This window comes from Hemitrygon akajei, unplaced genomic scaffold (assembly GCF_048418815.1).
Source record: "Hemitrygon akajei unplaced genomic scaffold, sHemAka1.3 Scf000047, whole genome shotgun sequence".
In the NCBI taxonomy this organism is placed as follows: Eukaryota; Metazoa; Chordata; class Chondrichthyes; order Myliobatiformes; family Dasyatidae; genus Hemitrygon; species Hemitrygon akajei.
In genome coordinates this window covers 1,686,403-1,700,896 of record NW_027331933.1, presented here as the reverse complement: position 1 = coordinate 1,700,896, position 14,494 = coordinate 1,686,403, and the positions used below count along the sequence as shown (strand labels likewise).

At 44.0% G+C, this 14,494-nt stretch overlaps 1 protein-coding gene across 1 annotated transcript in view; it reads left to right on the top strand.

Annotated features, from left to right (window-relative positions):
* Window positions 1-361: 361 nt before the first annotated feature.
* The window catches only part of LOC140720792 (uncharacterized), a 59,276-nt gene continuing 45,143 nt past the window's right edge, over window positions 362-14,494 (top strand). Inside the window, 3 exon segments of the mRNA XM_073035638.1 lie at window positions 362-2,115; window positions 2,118-2,138; window positions 3,376-3,482. Coding sequence (XP_072891739.1) covers window positions 408-2,115; window positions 2,118-2,138; window positions 3,376-3,482 — 1,836 coding nt within the window. The 5' untranslated portion in view covers window positions 362-407.

Here is a 14,494-nt window from a genome sequence, read left to right as displayed (position 1 = left end):
TCTTTACAGGTTAAAAATGAAAAGGAACTTGGCTTCTGGAATCTCAAACACGGCACACCAATTTTGCAGACTCTGTCTAGACATTTAAGAAGTGGAGCAAGGGATTCAATCGACCATCCTTCCTGCTCAGACAGTTGGAATGGATTCACTCAGTCATTTGACCAACTGGCACGCCTGTCATTTTACACAGGAGAAAGGCTGTTCACCTGCTCAGACAGTGGGAATGGATTCACTCAGTTATCTCAATTGAAGGTACATCAGCAAGTTAACACTGGGCAAGGCCATTCACTTGTTCTGTGTATGAGAAAGGATTCAGTGGGTCTTCCCACCTGTGGGCACAGCACTCAGATCATTCTGGGCAGAGGGTGGTCATCTGTTGAATTTCAGGGAGGGGATCATCTGACCTAATGCCACACCAGCGAGCTCACACCAGGGGGCGGCCATTCAACTGCTCAGAATGTGGGAAGGGATTCACACTGTCATCCCTACTACAGAGACATTGGCGAGTTCACACTGGAGAGAGACCATTCACCTGCTCGGTCTGTGGAAAGAGCTTCACTCAGTCATCCAGCCTAAAGAGTCATCAGCGAGTTCACACTGGGCAGAAGCCGTTCACCTGCTCAGAATGTGGTAAGGGATTCGCACTGTCATCCCCCCTACATAGACACTTACGAGTTCACTCTGGGGAGAGACCGTTCAACTGTTCTGTGTGTGGGAAGAGATTCACTCAGTTATCCAACCTAAAGAGTCACCAGCGAATTCACACTGGGGAGAAGCCGTTCATCTGCTCTGAATGTGGAAAGGGATTCACACTGTCATCCCACCTACAGAGACATCAGCAAGTTCACACTGAGGAGAGGCCATTCATCTGCTCAGAATGTGGGAAGGGATTCAAATTGTCATCCCACCTACAGAGACATCAGCAAGTTCACCCTGGGGAGAAGCCATTCACCTGCTCAGTCTGTGGGAAGGGATTCACTCAGTCATCCTCACTACTGAATCATCAGAGAGTTCACACTGGGGAGAAGCCGTATACCTGCTCAGAATGTGGGAAAGGATTCACTCAGTCATCCAACCTACAGAATCACCAACGGGTTCATTCTGGGGAGAAGCCATTCATCTGCTCAGACTGTGGGAAGAGATTCACTGAGTCATCTGCCCTACTGGTACATCAGCAAGTTCACACTGGGGTGAAGCCGTTCACCTGCTCATTCTGTGGGAGGAGATTCACACTGTCATCCAAACTACTGGTACATCAGCGAGTTCACACTGGGGAGAAGCCATTCACCTGCTCTGTCTGTGGGAAGAGATTCAGTGAGTCATCCGCCCTGCTGGTACATCAGCGAGTTCACACTGGGGAGAAGCCATTCACCTGCTCAGAATGTGGGAAGAGATTCACTCGGTCTTCCAACCTACAGAGTCATCAGCAAGTTCACACTGGGGAGAAGCCATTCACCTGCTCAGAATGTGGGAAGGGATTCACTCAGTCATCCAACCTGCTGGCTCACCAGCGAGTTCACACTGGAGAGAGGCCATTCACCTGCTCAGACTGTGGGAAGAGATTCATTTGCTCATTTAAACTGAAGGTACATCAGAGAGTTCACACTGGGGAGAAGCCATTCACCTGCTCTGTCTGTGGGAAGAGATTCACTTGGTTATCCACCCTACAGAGTCATCAGCGAGTTCACACTGGGGAGAAGCCGTTCACCTGCTCAGAATGTGGGATAGGATTCACTCAGTTATCCAACCTGCTGTCTCACAAGCGAGTTCACACTGGGGAGAGGCCGTTCACCTGCTCAGTCTGTGGGAAGGGATTCACTCAGTCATCCCACCTACCGAGTCATCAGCGAGTTCACACTGGGGAGAAGCCATTCACCTGCTCAGTCTGTGGGAAGGGATTCACTCAGTCATCCACTCTACAGAGACATCAGCGAGTTCACACTGGGGAGAAGCCGTTCACCTGCTCAGTCTGTGGGAAGAGATTCACTCGCTCATCCACCCTACAAAGTCATCAGCGAGTTCACACTGGGGAGAAGCCGTTCACCTGCTCAGTCTGTGGGAAGGGATTCACTCAGTCATCCACCCTACAGAGACATCAGCGAGTTCACACTGGGAGACGCCATTCACCTGCTCAGAATGTGGGATAGGATTCACTTAGTCATCCCAACTACTGGCACACCAGTCAGTTTGTAATGGGGAGTGGCTGTTATGAATCTCTAGGTTTTGTTTGCTGTGGACTGTCATTTTAAGAGAGAGAGAGAGATCAAGGAGTCGAATCAATTTGGCTTGCAGCTTGTTTACATCACTCGCAGCTTGTTTAGTTTTAACAGAGGACACAGACACTCAGAGTCAGATGGAGATGGAGGAAAAATGGAAGGATTGAAATCAGGGCCAAGGATCACTGTTTAGAACTTTCCTATGCCCAAAAGAGTGGTTTAATTATCGATTCAGCATACATCGAATATGTGGTTGTCACCTCTTTTGATCCATAGGAGTGTATCTGATTTGTGGTATCCTCTGAAGACCACTTATGTATTAACCCTTGCCTGGTTGTTCACTTGAAGACAATACCCCTTGTGACAAGTCACTTTTGGTGATAATTCCTATGTTGATTTGGAACAGCAGATAAAATCTACAGTGACTGTTCTCTCGTTTTACCACCATGGAACCTGTGGAATTTGACATAATTGCCTTCTGTCAACATTTACCCTGGATTACAAGTATCTCTCTCTCATCACCTATTCCGTGGATGAACTGAACTTTCCTACTTTACCATTTCAAGACTCTAAGCCTTGTTTCCCCTGAACTCAACAGTTTGGGAGGGAGTTATATTTACACACATTTATACACATAACACTTAACTTTTGTTTATCTTGTTTAAGTTACAATATTATAAGTAGTCACTAATAAAGATAGTGGTTTTAACATCAAAACCAGAGTCCAGGTATAGTCAATTGCTGCTGGTTTGTTTCTAAAGCATTACGGTTCATAACAAAATTGGGGCCTGCGTCTAGGATATGAACATATTTGGGGACGTATTGATCGATTAATTATCGACGATTGGGGTAATCCCTTTTGATTTATTTGTGGAACACCTTCCTGGCTGTGGTGCAACACCGAGCATCATAGGAAGCCATTCCTGCCTGTGGCCATCAAACTTTACAACTCCTCCCTCGGAGTGTTAGACCCCCTGAGCCAATAGGCTGGTCCTGGTCTTTTTCCAATTGGCATAATTTAGCTATTATTATTTAATTATTTATGGTTTTATATTGCTATATTTCTACACTAGTCTTGGTGGTGCAACTGTAATGAAACCCAATTTCCCTCAGGATCAATAAAGAATGTCTGTCTATCTGTCTTGTGTGTGGAAATCAGCAGCAGTGGAGATTGATATATTTCTGGAAGCGCCAACCCCTGAGGCATTAGGAAAACCCAAAAAGAATGAATTGCTGACTATTGCTAATGGGCTGAACCTTAAGGAGGTAAGGGGGTGTGAAGGACCAGGGGAAGCATAAAACTAGGAGAGCAGGTAAAGGTGAAAAAAAAAGGAGTTTTATTACCCCAAATGTTTACAAACTCAACAGAACTGTTCCAGAGTCCAAACTTGTATCAGCTAAACTGAACAGAACTGGGTTACAACAGAACAAAATACTCCTCAAACCAAGAGACATCACTCAGCTCCTGACTGTGGGTTTATATTCGATACTGGCCAGTCCATAGCACATTGCAGGGGAGAGAAAACATTCCACTCCTTAAACAGATACGAGGCAAATGAAGTAGCTCCAGAGAGCACCCCTCTAGCTGTAGCACAATCCAATTATCCAGCCCCATCTACTTCGGCTGGTGTAATGCAACCGCTCAGTCGTTTCCCAGAGTATCAGGAGGATGGTCGGCTACAGTACACTTTAATATGCCTGGTTGATGGTGCAGCTGGTAATTGCAGCCGCCATAGGGGGGGCTATGAGAAAGCCAGAAATAGGGGGAAATAGTTGAGCGCCATATATCTATGAAGATGTTTGAAAAGGAGGTGTTAAAGAGGTTTCCTGTGAGTAAACAGGAGATCCAGTTATGACTGGAACAATTGAAGATTGATGTACTTAAATTAGAGGCTGAAGAGAAAGAGAGACAGAGGGGGCTTGATGCTAGAGAGGCAGACAAACAGAGGGAAGAAGCAGAATAAAAAGGTGTTTTGAAGCTGAGGAAGCAGACAAATGAAAAAAAAGATGTAATAAACTTTTTTAATTTTGTCGACTATTTGACTGACTGGGTTGTTGCTTTGGAAGTAGTGGAGTGAAGCTTAACTGAACTGTACACATTTATGAGAAGCTCAGAGAAATAGAAAAGGCTAAATTTTCACATAAATGTGTCAGACACCCAGAAACATTGGCAGCACTTCAGCAGGTAAAAACAGTGGAATGACACATGCTGAAAATATTGCAGGAAAAAAAACATATAGTTCACCCACAATGAGAGGACGTGACAGATCCGGATCTCACTGTCTTGTCTGAACGGGGAAAGATGAAGCTACACGTACACGTAGAACAGTGACCCGCAGATGCTGCAGATCTGTGGAAATGGTGAACAGGTGACGGGTGGAGGGTCTCCCACCTGAACCTGTGACTCTGCTCCTTGCCCCTCACACTCTGCCCAACCCATCCACCGCATTTCCCTCATTAATCCATATTTACACCAGATACATGTTTAGTTTCTTCCTCCATATCTTCCCTGTCCCTTTCCCTCCACCCCCAGGTCACAGACTCATGGGATTGATTCCCATCCCGGTCCAACACACAATTCAGACCCAAATGGGAAATGTGCGGGTTTCATTTAAATCAGTCTATGTTTATCAACACTAATTTCTTCAGTTTCAGTTTATTGTCATTTAGAAACCACAAATGCAATGCAGTTAAAAAATGAGACAATGTTCTCCAGAATGATATCACAAAAAGCACACGACAAAACAGACTACACCAGAAAATCTACATAATGTTTGGTAATCCTCAAATCCAGAGTCCGGAGGGGCTGCTCCGTATTAATATCGTGCTACCATCTCAGCGCATCCCCGGAAAGAGATCCAAATCCAGCAGACAAAACAAGAATACCCAGACACACCAAGTCAAGGGACAACTCTACCACCCAACAAACCAAAAACTAAAGCTACAAGACCTACACAAAACCACATAGTTACATATAGTTATAGTTAACATATAGTTACAACAGTGCAGCCAACACCAAATTGATAAAAAAAAAACAGACCATGGGCACAGTAAAAATAGTCCAAAGATGTTAACTATAAGTTCAAAAGAAACCACCAGACAGTTTCCACAAGTCCTCAGGGTCCCGATAGACTCGTCATCCCAAGCAATCGGCGGAAGGGAATATCCCCACTATGGACTTCCACGGCGCCGCCGGACTCAGCCTTCAGACGCAGCACATTCCTATTCACATTCCTCCGGCTTCACTGGACAGGAACACTGAAACATCAAGTGAGAAACAGCGGGATGTGGCCATTCAGCCCCTCTAACCATCTACAAGGCGGCTGCTCTCCCATCTCAGCCACATGTTTCTGCCCGATCCTCATTTCCTTGATCCCTTCGGTCTCCACACATCCGGCGGCCTCTGTTTTACTTTAGGACGATCAGCGAGTCTTTACCGCCCTCTGCCGTGAGGATTTACAGACATTCACCAGCCTCGGAGTGGATACATTTCCTCATCTCAGTCCCGGAGAGTCCACCCCCCTTTTTCAGAGACTGGGATCCCTGGTTCAACCAGTAATGATGTTGTGCATTTCAATGTGTTCACCTCTCAGTCCTCGATTCTCCAAATGAAAGGGTTATTACATTTGATTTCTCTTCTATGATGACCCCGCCGCTCAAGGGATTCGTCTGGCGAATCTTCATTGCACTCTCTATAACAAATATTCTCTAACCTCTTTGTTAATCCTCTATGGAATTAATTTCCATCTTCTGCAGCCCCGTGTTGCCCCAACCACTTACCTCCCACCCCTATCACTATTTCCACCTTCCCACCTCCCCCCTCACCTGGATCCATCTCTCACTCCCCAGCTCTTGCCCCATCCCCACCCCTCACCTCTTTTCTCTGACTATTTCCCGTCCACTCTCAGTCCAGAGGGAGGGTCTCAGCCCGAAATGTTGACGGTCCATCTCCCTCAGCAGATGCTGCCCGACCGGAGTTCCTCCGGTAGTTTATTCTTTGGTCTGTTTAACCCGTGTTAGTATGGGGAGTGGGATTTTACACCATATTCAAAAAGCGTGACATTTACTTTGGGATTTGTTCCGCTCAGACCTGAGTCCGGCGCAGCAGCGAGAGACAGACACAGCGGGGTAACGCCCACTCAGCTGGTCCGGCTTCGCTATTGGGTGTAACCAGTGATTGACATTCGTGTGCACCAATGGCAACAGGGCAGCTCCTGACGCTCGCTCTTCAGCGGTGGAGGAGGGGGTGGTAAGCCCAGCCGTTAAACCGATAAAGCTCGAACTCTCCAGCGCCTGGGTGACGGAAGGCACCGGGCACATGAGGGCAGATCCCGGTGTGGGGAGCCCATGTGTGACGCCGGGCGCGTGGGGGCGGGGCTGTTTGACGTCACATGTGGCGGAGCGCTCGTATTTCAAAACACCTTAAAGGACGTTTCTTATGATTTCAGTGGGACAACATTAATCACGGGTTTCATCACTGAATCCAGTGTTGTGGGATGTAAAGTCCCCTGTTAGTCTCTGGCTCTGCCGTGTTGTTGGTGCAGTGGGCAGCGTGGTGTTTGCACGAGGAAATCTGCAGATGCTGGAAATTCAAACAACAAGAAGCGCTGGCGACGTTTCGGACGCTTCGTCCTGACGAAGGGTCTCGGCCCGACACGTCGACAGCGCTTCTCCCTATAGATGCTGCCTGGCCTGCTGTGTTCCACCAGTATTTCGTGTGTGTTGTAGCGTGGTGTTTGTCTCGATTCGGGTCACAACACCAGAATTGTCAGCGGGGTCCACACACAGTGTATTAGTCAACAGAAAACCTCTCGTCCCTGCAGTCTTTGTCTCCTGGTGAACTCAACACCCTGACAGTGTGGACCATAGATACCCCTTCCTCACCCACCCCGGTTTTATTCACTTTATGGACATACAATCAAACCGTGCACGGTATATAAGCTGTGGATATATGTTGTTACTATTGTGTTTTTGTGTTGCATTGGAGCCGGAGTAATAATTATTTCGACATCATTTACACGTGTCTGCTGGAAATGGAATTAAACAACCCTGAATCTTGAAGAAACATTTCAGCAGCTGCAGCGTCACATTTCTGTCTCTCAGCGTTTTTGCGGCAGAGCGCCACCTGGTGACAATGGAGTCCACAAATCAGGGGGTCCTGTTATTGTGGTAAATCACCACCAGGTGGCAGTGTTGTCCACAAAAGGGAGAGGTTTACAGCGATAAGGAGGGGTGTAGGTGCTGGAAACTAACTCTACAAGTGGATGAAGTGCTAGACCTGCACCAAACCACTTTCCTCACCACTAGTCAGGGCCCCAAACAGTCTTTCCATATGAGACAACTTTTCAACATCGTGCCTGTTGGGGTCATCTACTGTTTCCAGTTTTCCAGGTTGGCCTCCTCGACATTAGTGAGACTCGATGTTGTCTCTGCATTCTGCACTCTGTCCCGATGAGATTCTGCAGATGTTGGAGATGCAGAGTAACAGACACAAAATGTTGGAGGAACTCAAGAGGTCAGGTAGCTTCTATAGAGGGGGATAAAGCAAAACAGAGATTTCCTGCCGAGACCCTTCATCGGGACTGGAAGTGGGGAGAAGCCGGAATAAGATGGTGCGGGGAGTGGAAAGAGTCCAAGCTGGTAGGTGATAGGTGAAGCCAGATAAGAGTGAAGGTGAGTAGGTGGGGGAGGTGGGAGATGAAGTGAGAGGTTTTGAGGTGGTAGGTGGAAAATGCAAAGGGCTGAAAAGAAGGAATCTGATAGGAAAGGACAGTTGACAATGGGAAAACGGAAGTAAAAGAGAAACCAGAGGGAGACGATCCGCAGTGGAGAAGAAAGAAGTGGGGAGACAGAATGGAGGAGACGGGCGTGTGGGTTGATGAAAAGAAAAGATGTTCATGCCATCAGGTTGTAAACTACCCGGATGGAATATGAAGTGTTGCTCCTCCAACCTGAGAGTTCACTCATCGTGTTAGCTAAACAATGAACCGGAAGGGAGAGTGGGTTAATAATTTTCCCCTGGGATCCCTATTAAATCAATCCCGTCTCACCTTAAACCGGTGCCCTCTGGTTGCTGATTCCACAAAAGTGGGGAAAAGGACTGCACACATTCCCCATTTCTGTGCACTCATAGTTTGGAACACCTGCACAAGGTCAGCCTCAATCTCCTACACTTCAAGGTGTGAAATCCCAACCTGCCCAACCTCTCTCCAGAACTCAGTCCCTCGAGTACCGGCACCATTCCTGGAAATCTCCAATGCACTCATTCCAGCTTAACGTCCTCTGTCCTATAGCAGAACGACCAAAACTGAATACAATAATCCAGGCGCGGATACACTGACCATACCCTAACCCTAATGCAACCTCACTCGCCACTTCTTCAGACCATGAAGCATGAGATTTCACACAGAGGCTGCTCAGCCAATCGAATCTGCTCCGCCATTTTTTCGTGTCCACTTGATTATCTGTCTCAACCCCATTCTCCTGCCGTCTCCCCATGGTCTTTGAACATCCATTTAAAATACACTCAATAACTTGGCGTCTGCTTCGTCCGTGGCAATAAATTCTAAAGATTCACCACTCCCTGACTAAAGAAATCCCTCCTCATCTCTGCTGTCAGTGGATGCCCTGTATACTGAGGCCGTGGCCTCTGGTCCCAGACTCACACAGTACAGGGTGCATCTTCTTCATAGCCACTCTGTCGAGGCCTTTCAATATTTAATAGGTTTCAATGAGATCCCCTCTCTTTCTTCCAGACCAGCGAGTACAGGGTCAAAGCCGTCTAACGCTCCTCATACGTTAGCCCTTTCGTTGCTCAGGAACCTTCTCCAGACCCGCTCCAATACGAGCACATCTGTTTTCGCAAGTTGTAAACTGTTCACAATACACCAAGAGCAATCTGACCAATGCGTTTTAAAGCTACAGAGTCACATCCTTGTTCTTATATGCTAACATTACAGTTGTCATCCTTCATCAACACAATCTGCAAGCAAACCTTTAGGGACTCCTGCTCAAGGATTCCCAAGTACCTATGCACCTCTGATTTTTGAATTTTCTCCCATTTATTTATTTTTTCTCTACGCCCTTATTCCTTCCACAATTGTACATGACCGTACATTTGCATACACTGTTCATTTCCGTACATTTCATCCACGACTTCGTTGCCCGTTCTCCAAACCTATCGAAGACCTTTTACAGACTGCAGGTTTGCTCTGAACTATCTGTCTCTTATCTGTATCAACTGCAACGTTCTGTGGATGCTGGGAATCCAAGCAACACAAACACAAAATGCTGGAGGAACCTAGGAGTCCAGGCAGCTTATATGGGAAATAGTAAACAGTCGACGTTTCGGGCCGAGACCCTTCGTCAGGACTGGGGGGAAAAAAGATGAGACGTCAGAGGAAGAAGTGTGGGGGTGAAAAGGGTAGAAGAAGTGGTCGGTGATGGGTGAAACCGCGAGAGGGGGAGTAGTGAAGGGAAAAATAACTTAGGATTTTATTTCCTTAATGGTTCTCGAAAAATCATTGCTAACGCCTCCACATCTCTTCAGCCACCTCTTTCAGATCTCTGGGGTGTACACCATCTGATCCAGGGAACCTATTTACCTTCAGACCATCTCTGTTTCCCAAGAACCTTCTCCCGAGTAACGTAACTTTACACATTCTGACCACTGACATCTGGTACTTCCATATTCCTGCCGGGGTCTTCGAGAGATAAGAGTGATGTACAATACTTATTCAGTTCATCTGCCATCACCTTGCACCCCCAGCCCATTACTACCTCTCCATCATCATTTTTCAGTGGTTCGATGTCCTCTTCTGCCTTTCTTTTACACTATAATTACCTGAAGAAACATTTGGTATCCTCTTTAATATTACCGGCTAGCTCACTTAAGTGTTCCATCTTTTCCTTCTTAATTATTTTAGTTGCATTCTGTTGGTTTTTAAAATCTTCCCAATCCTCCAACATACTAGTGATTTTTGCTCTATGCCCTCTCTTTGGTTTTTATGTTTTCTTTGGTTTCTCTTATCAGCCACGGTTTTGTCACCTGAGCTTTAGAATCCTACTTCCTCTTTGTGATGCATAGAGATTTGAGGGGCGAAAAACATCTCAGACAGAACTACAGTCAGCTCGACTTCTTCGGTCTGCAGAGAATTCAAGGGAAACCTCTTCGCCCACAGAGTGGTGACTATTTGGAACTCATTCACAGGGACAGTGAGAGGTGAACAACAGGGGAGAATTTGAAAGATCTGCTGTGCAACAGAATCACTGGCAGGGTCCAGCCGGCCTGAGTTGACTCTCTGCTGTACACTAGGTGTGTTATATATTCTCTAAGTACCGGAGACAGTGTTCAATATAGAACTGATTTATTTGTCACAGATCTAGTCCCATTAAAGGTGAATATGCAGCAGAAGAAACCCTTCTCATGCCTGGTGACCCGGGTGTGGTGAGCAGCACCAATAATTGCAGAGTTCAGCACCGACAGTCACTCTCGAAATTGCATTCAGCGACACTGATGGATAAATATTCAGCATGCAGCTTATTGAAACTTTCTCCCCTGTGTGAACCCGGTAGTGTAACACGCTGTAAGGTTTCACCGCTAAAGTAACGGCCTCTCTGTAATGTTTCACTGCTGAGGTAATGGTTTCTCTGTAGCAGCAATGTTTAGGTTACGACTAGAGGAAATAGGGTTCTTGTGAGTCTGGAAGAGAGATTTTCACGGTTTTTTGCTGGCGAGAGATGAGAAGACGTGAATGGAGAGAGCGGCCCTTTTTCTTTTCTTTCAGTTTCTTTACTAACCCTACAGTCAAAGTAAGAATTATAGAGCTCAATCGTTTAATTTCATATTGTGTATCGTTTGTTACTTCGGGGTACTGATCTGTAACATGGGACACATCACACAGCATTCACCCAAATGAGATTTCTTAAGTTTGGTCGGACTGGAGGTGGGGGGGGGGGGGGTGGCTATCACCCAGTATATTAAACTGCTCTACCCAGTGTGAACTCGCTGGTGTCTCTGTAGTTGAGATGACCAAGTGAATCCCTTCCCACACATTGAAGCCTGAGTTATTCTTCTCCGTCGAGGCTACGCCGTAGGCTCTACGTAGCCGCGTACCCGACGCTGCACCCTGGGCTGTAACGTATGCCGTAGCCTAACGCGCACATTCCTAAAAATGCAACTACGTATCGCAGCGACGCAGACTGCAAGAACTGTGATTGGTCCACTTGGTAGCAGCCAGTTTCCTTTTCTTTTTCAATCTTTTTATTAAGTTTCAAATTTAATAGGCATAGCAATAATATAATGATACAAAGAGATCGGGATTACATTAATGTCGGTTAACATGTAAAAGCACAGATTCCAAATGACAAATATAGTTTAACCTCCCAATCTCATAGCAAGTAACCATGAAAGAGATATCATATAAGGAGAAAAAAATCGTAAACTAGAAAAAAACACTAAACTAAAAAAAACAGACAAAATTGGGCTGTCATATTACAACGGCTGAAATTATTTGGCGTTAACTCCGCTCCTCTGAACATGAACAAAAACTTATTACACAAGATTCGGAAAGGGTCAACTTACATCATATGAAAAAATTGAATAAATGGCCTCAAAGTCTCTTCAGATTCAACCGAAGGAACCACAGTACTACTCCTAATTTTTTCCAAGTTTAGACATGCTATGGTTTGGGAAAACCATTCAAATGTAGTAGGGGGATTGGAATCTTTCCATTTAAGTAGATCTGATGGTTATTAATGTAACAAATGCAATTAGTCGACAAGCTGACGAGGATAAATGACTAGAGTCTATCACCGGTCCTCCAAAAATTGCGGTAATAGGATGTGGTTGTAAATCAATGCACAGAACTACTGAGATAATATCTCAAAATACCCTTCCAATAATTTTTTTAGAAGAGGACAAGACCAGAACATATGTGTGAAGGAAGCTACCTCGGAATTATATCTATCATAGACAGGATTTATATGGCAGTAAAAATGTGCTAACTTATCCTTGGACATACGAGCCCAATGAACCACCTTAAACTACATGAAGGCATGTCTGACACACACTGAAGAGGTATTTTCTAGTTCAAGAACTTTCTCCCATTTCTGTATAGGTAAAGGTATCCCAAGTTCTCTTTCCCACTCATTCTTAATTTTATCAGAAGTATCTAAGCGTATTTTCATAATTAAATCATAAATAAATGATATTAAACTCTTCTGATATGGATTTAAACTTAATTTTTTCCCGTAACTTCAATTTGATGTGATATCGGAACGGAAGGTAAAATAACATTCAAAGGTTTCTAATCTGTAAATATCTGAAAAAGTGTGATCCAGGCAAATTATATTTATTAGAAAACTGTTCAAAAGCCATAAAAGATCATCCATAAATAAATCACGAAAACATGATATTCCCTTTGTTTTCCATAAAAGAAAAGCTTGATCAATTCTAAATGGTTGAAAGAAAAAAATAAATGTCATAGAACTTGACAGTATATATTTATTTGGTCCAAAAAATTGCCAACATTGAAACCATATTCCTATTGTATGCTTAATTATTGGAATTACCATTTGCTTATTAAATTTAGTAAGTGCAAAGGGAAGCACAGCCCGTAAAATAGAAGCCAATGAAAACTCCTGTCGAGACTCACGCTCAAGGTTCATCCAACTCTTGTGTGCAAAACGTTAAATATCGAATATTAATTCCCAATAATAAAATCTAGGATCCGGCAAAACCAAGCCGCCTTCCTTTGTTTGATTTCTGTAAATATTTCTAATATAACCTGGGATTTCTATTCTGCCATATATATGCAGAAATTTTAGAATAAATAATATATAAAAAAGTTAGAGATAAAAATTGATACCGCCTGAAATAGGTACTGATATTTAGGTAAAATAATCCTCTTAATAGCATTAATGGAACCAATCAAGGATAAGGATAATGGGGACCATTTAGTAAACAATTGTTTAGCATGATCAATTAAGGGTAAACATTAACTTTAAATAAATCGTTGTGCCTCTTAGTAATTTTAATAACCAAATAAATAAAATAATCAGCAAGCAATCTAAATGGTAACTGTCTATAAATTGAGACTTGCATATTTAATGGAGAAAGCACACTTTTATTAAGATTCAGTTTATAAGCAGAAAAACTACTAAACTGAGCAAGTTGTGTTATTACTGCAGGAATGCATTTCTCTGGATTAGAAATATATAGCGAAAGGTCATCTGAATATAGTGATACTTTACACGTCCCATTCCCATGAGTAACACCAAATATACTGGGTGAATCACGAATAGCAATTGCCAAGGTCTCCAGGCTAATATCTGATAGTAAGGGTTTCAAAGGACAGCCTTGACTAGTACCTTGGAAAAGCCTAAAGAAAGGGGATCTCTGATCATTAGTGAAACAGAAGCCAAAGGTATATGTTATATCAATTGGATCCAAGATATAAATTTTGGACTAAAATTAAGTTTCTCAAGAATTTTAAACAAATATTCCCATTCAAATGTATCAAACGCCTTCTCAGCATTGAGCGAGAAAACACGTTCTGGAGTCTTAGATAAAGTAGTCTATACAATGTTCATTAACCTCCAAACATTAAAATGTGTATAATGATTTTTAATAAATCCTGTCTGATGCTCGGAGACAATTTGTGGCAATATCTTCACCTATCTAATTGCTAATATTTGAGAAAGGAGTTTAGATTCAACATTCACAAAGATATCACAAATCTGATGCACATTCAGTGAGATTTTTATCATTTTTAGGAATTAAATAAATAGATGCTTCATAAAACGTTTGTGGTAACTTACATACAAATAGATAGATAGATAGATACTTTATTCATCCCCATGGGGAAATTCAACATTTTTTCCAATGTCCCATACACTTATTGTAGCAAAGCTAATTACATATAATACAACTATTTAAATAAATTGAATGGTAACTTAAGCTCAGTCCTAACCCCAGCACTTTAATATATCCTACCCCTGGCGGTTGAATTGTAAAGCCGAATGGCATTGGGAAGTACTGATCTCTTCATCCTGTCTGAGGAGCATTGCATCGATAGCAACCTGTCACTGAAACTGCTTCTCTGTCTCTGGATGGTGCTATGCAGAGAATGTTCAGGGTTTTCCATGATTGACCGTAGCCTACTCAGCGCCCTTCGCTCTGCTACCGATGTTATACTCTCCAGTTCTGTGCCCAGGACAGAGCCCGCCTTCCTTACCAGCTTATTAAGACGTGAGACATCCCTCTTCTTAATGCTGCC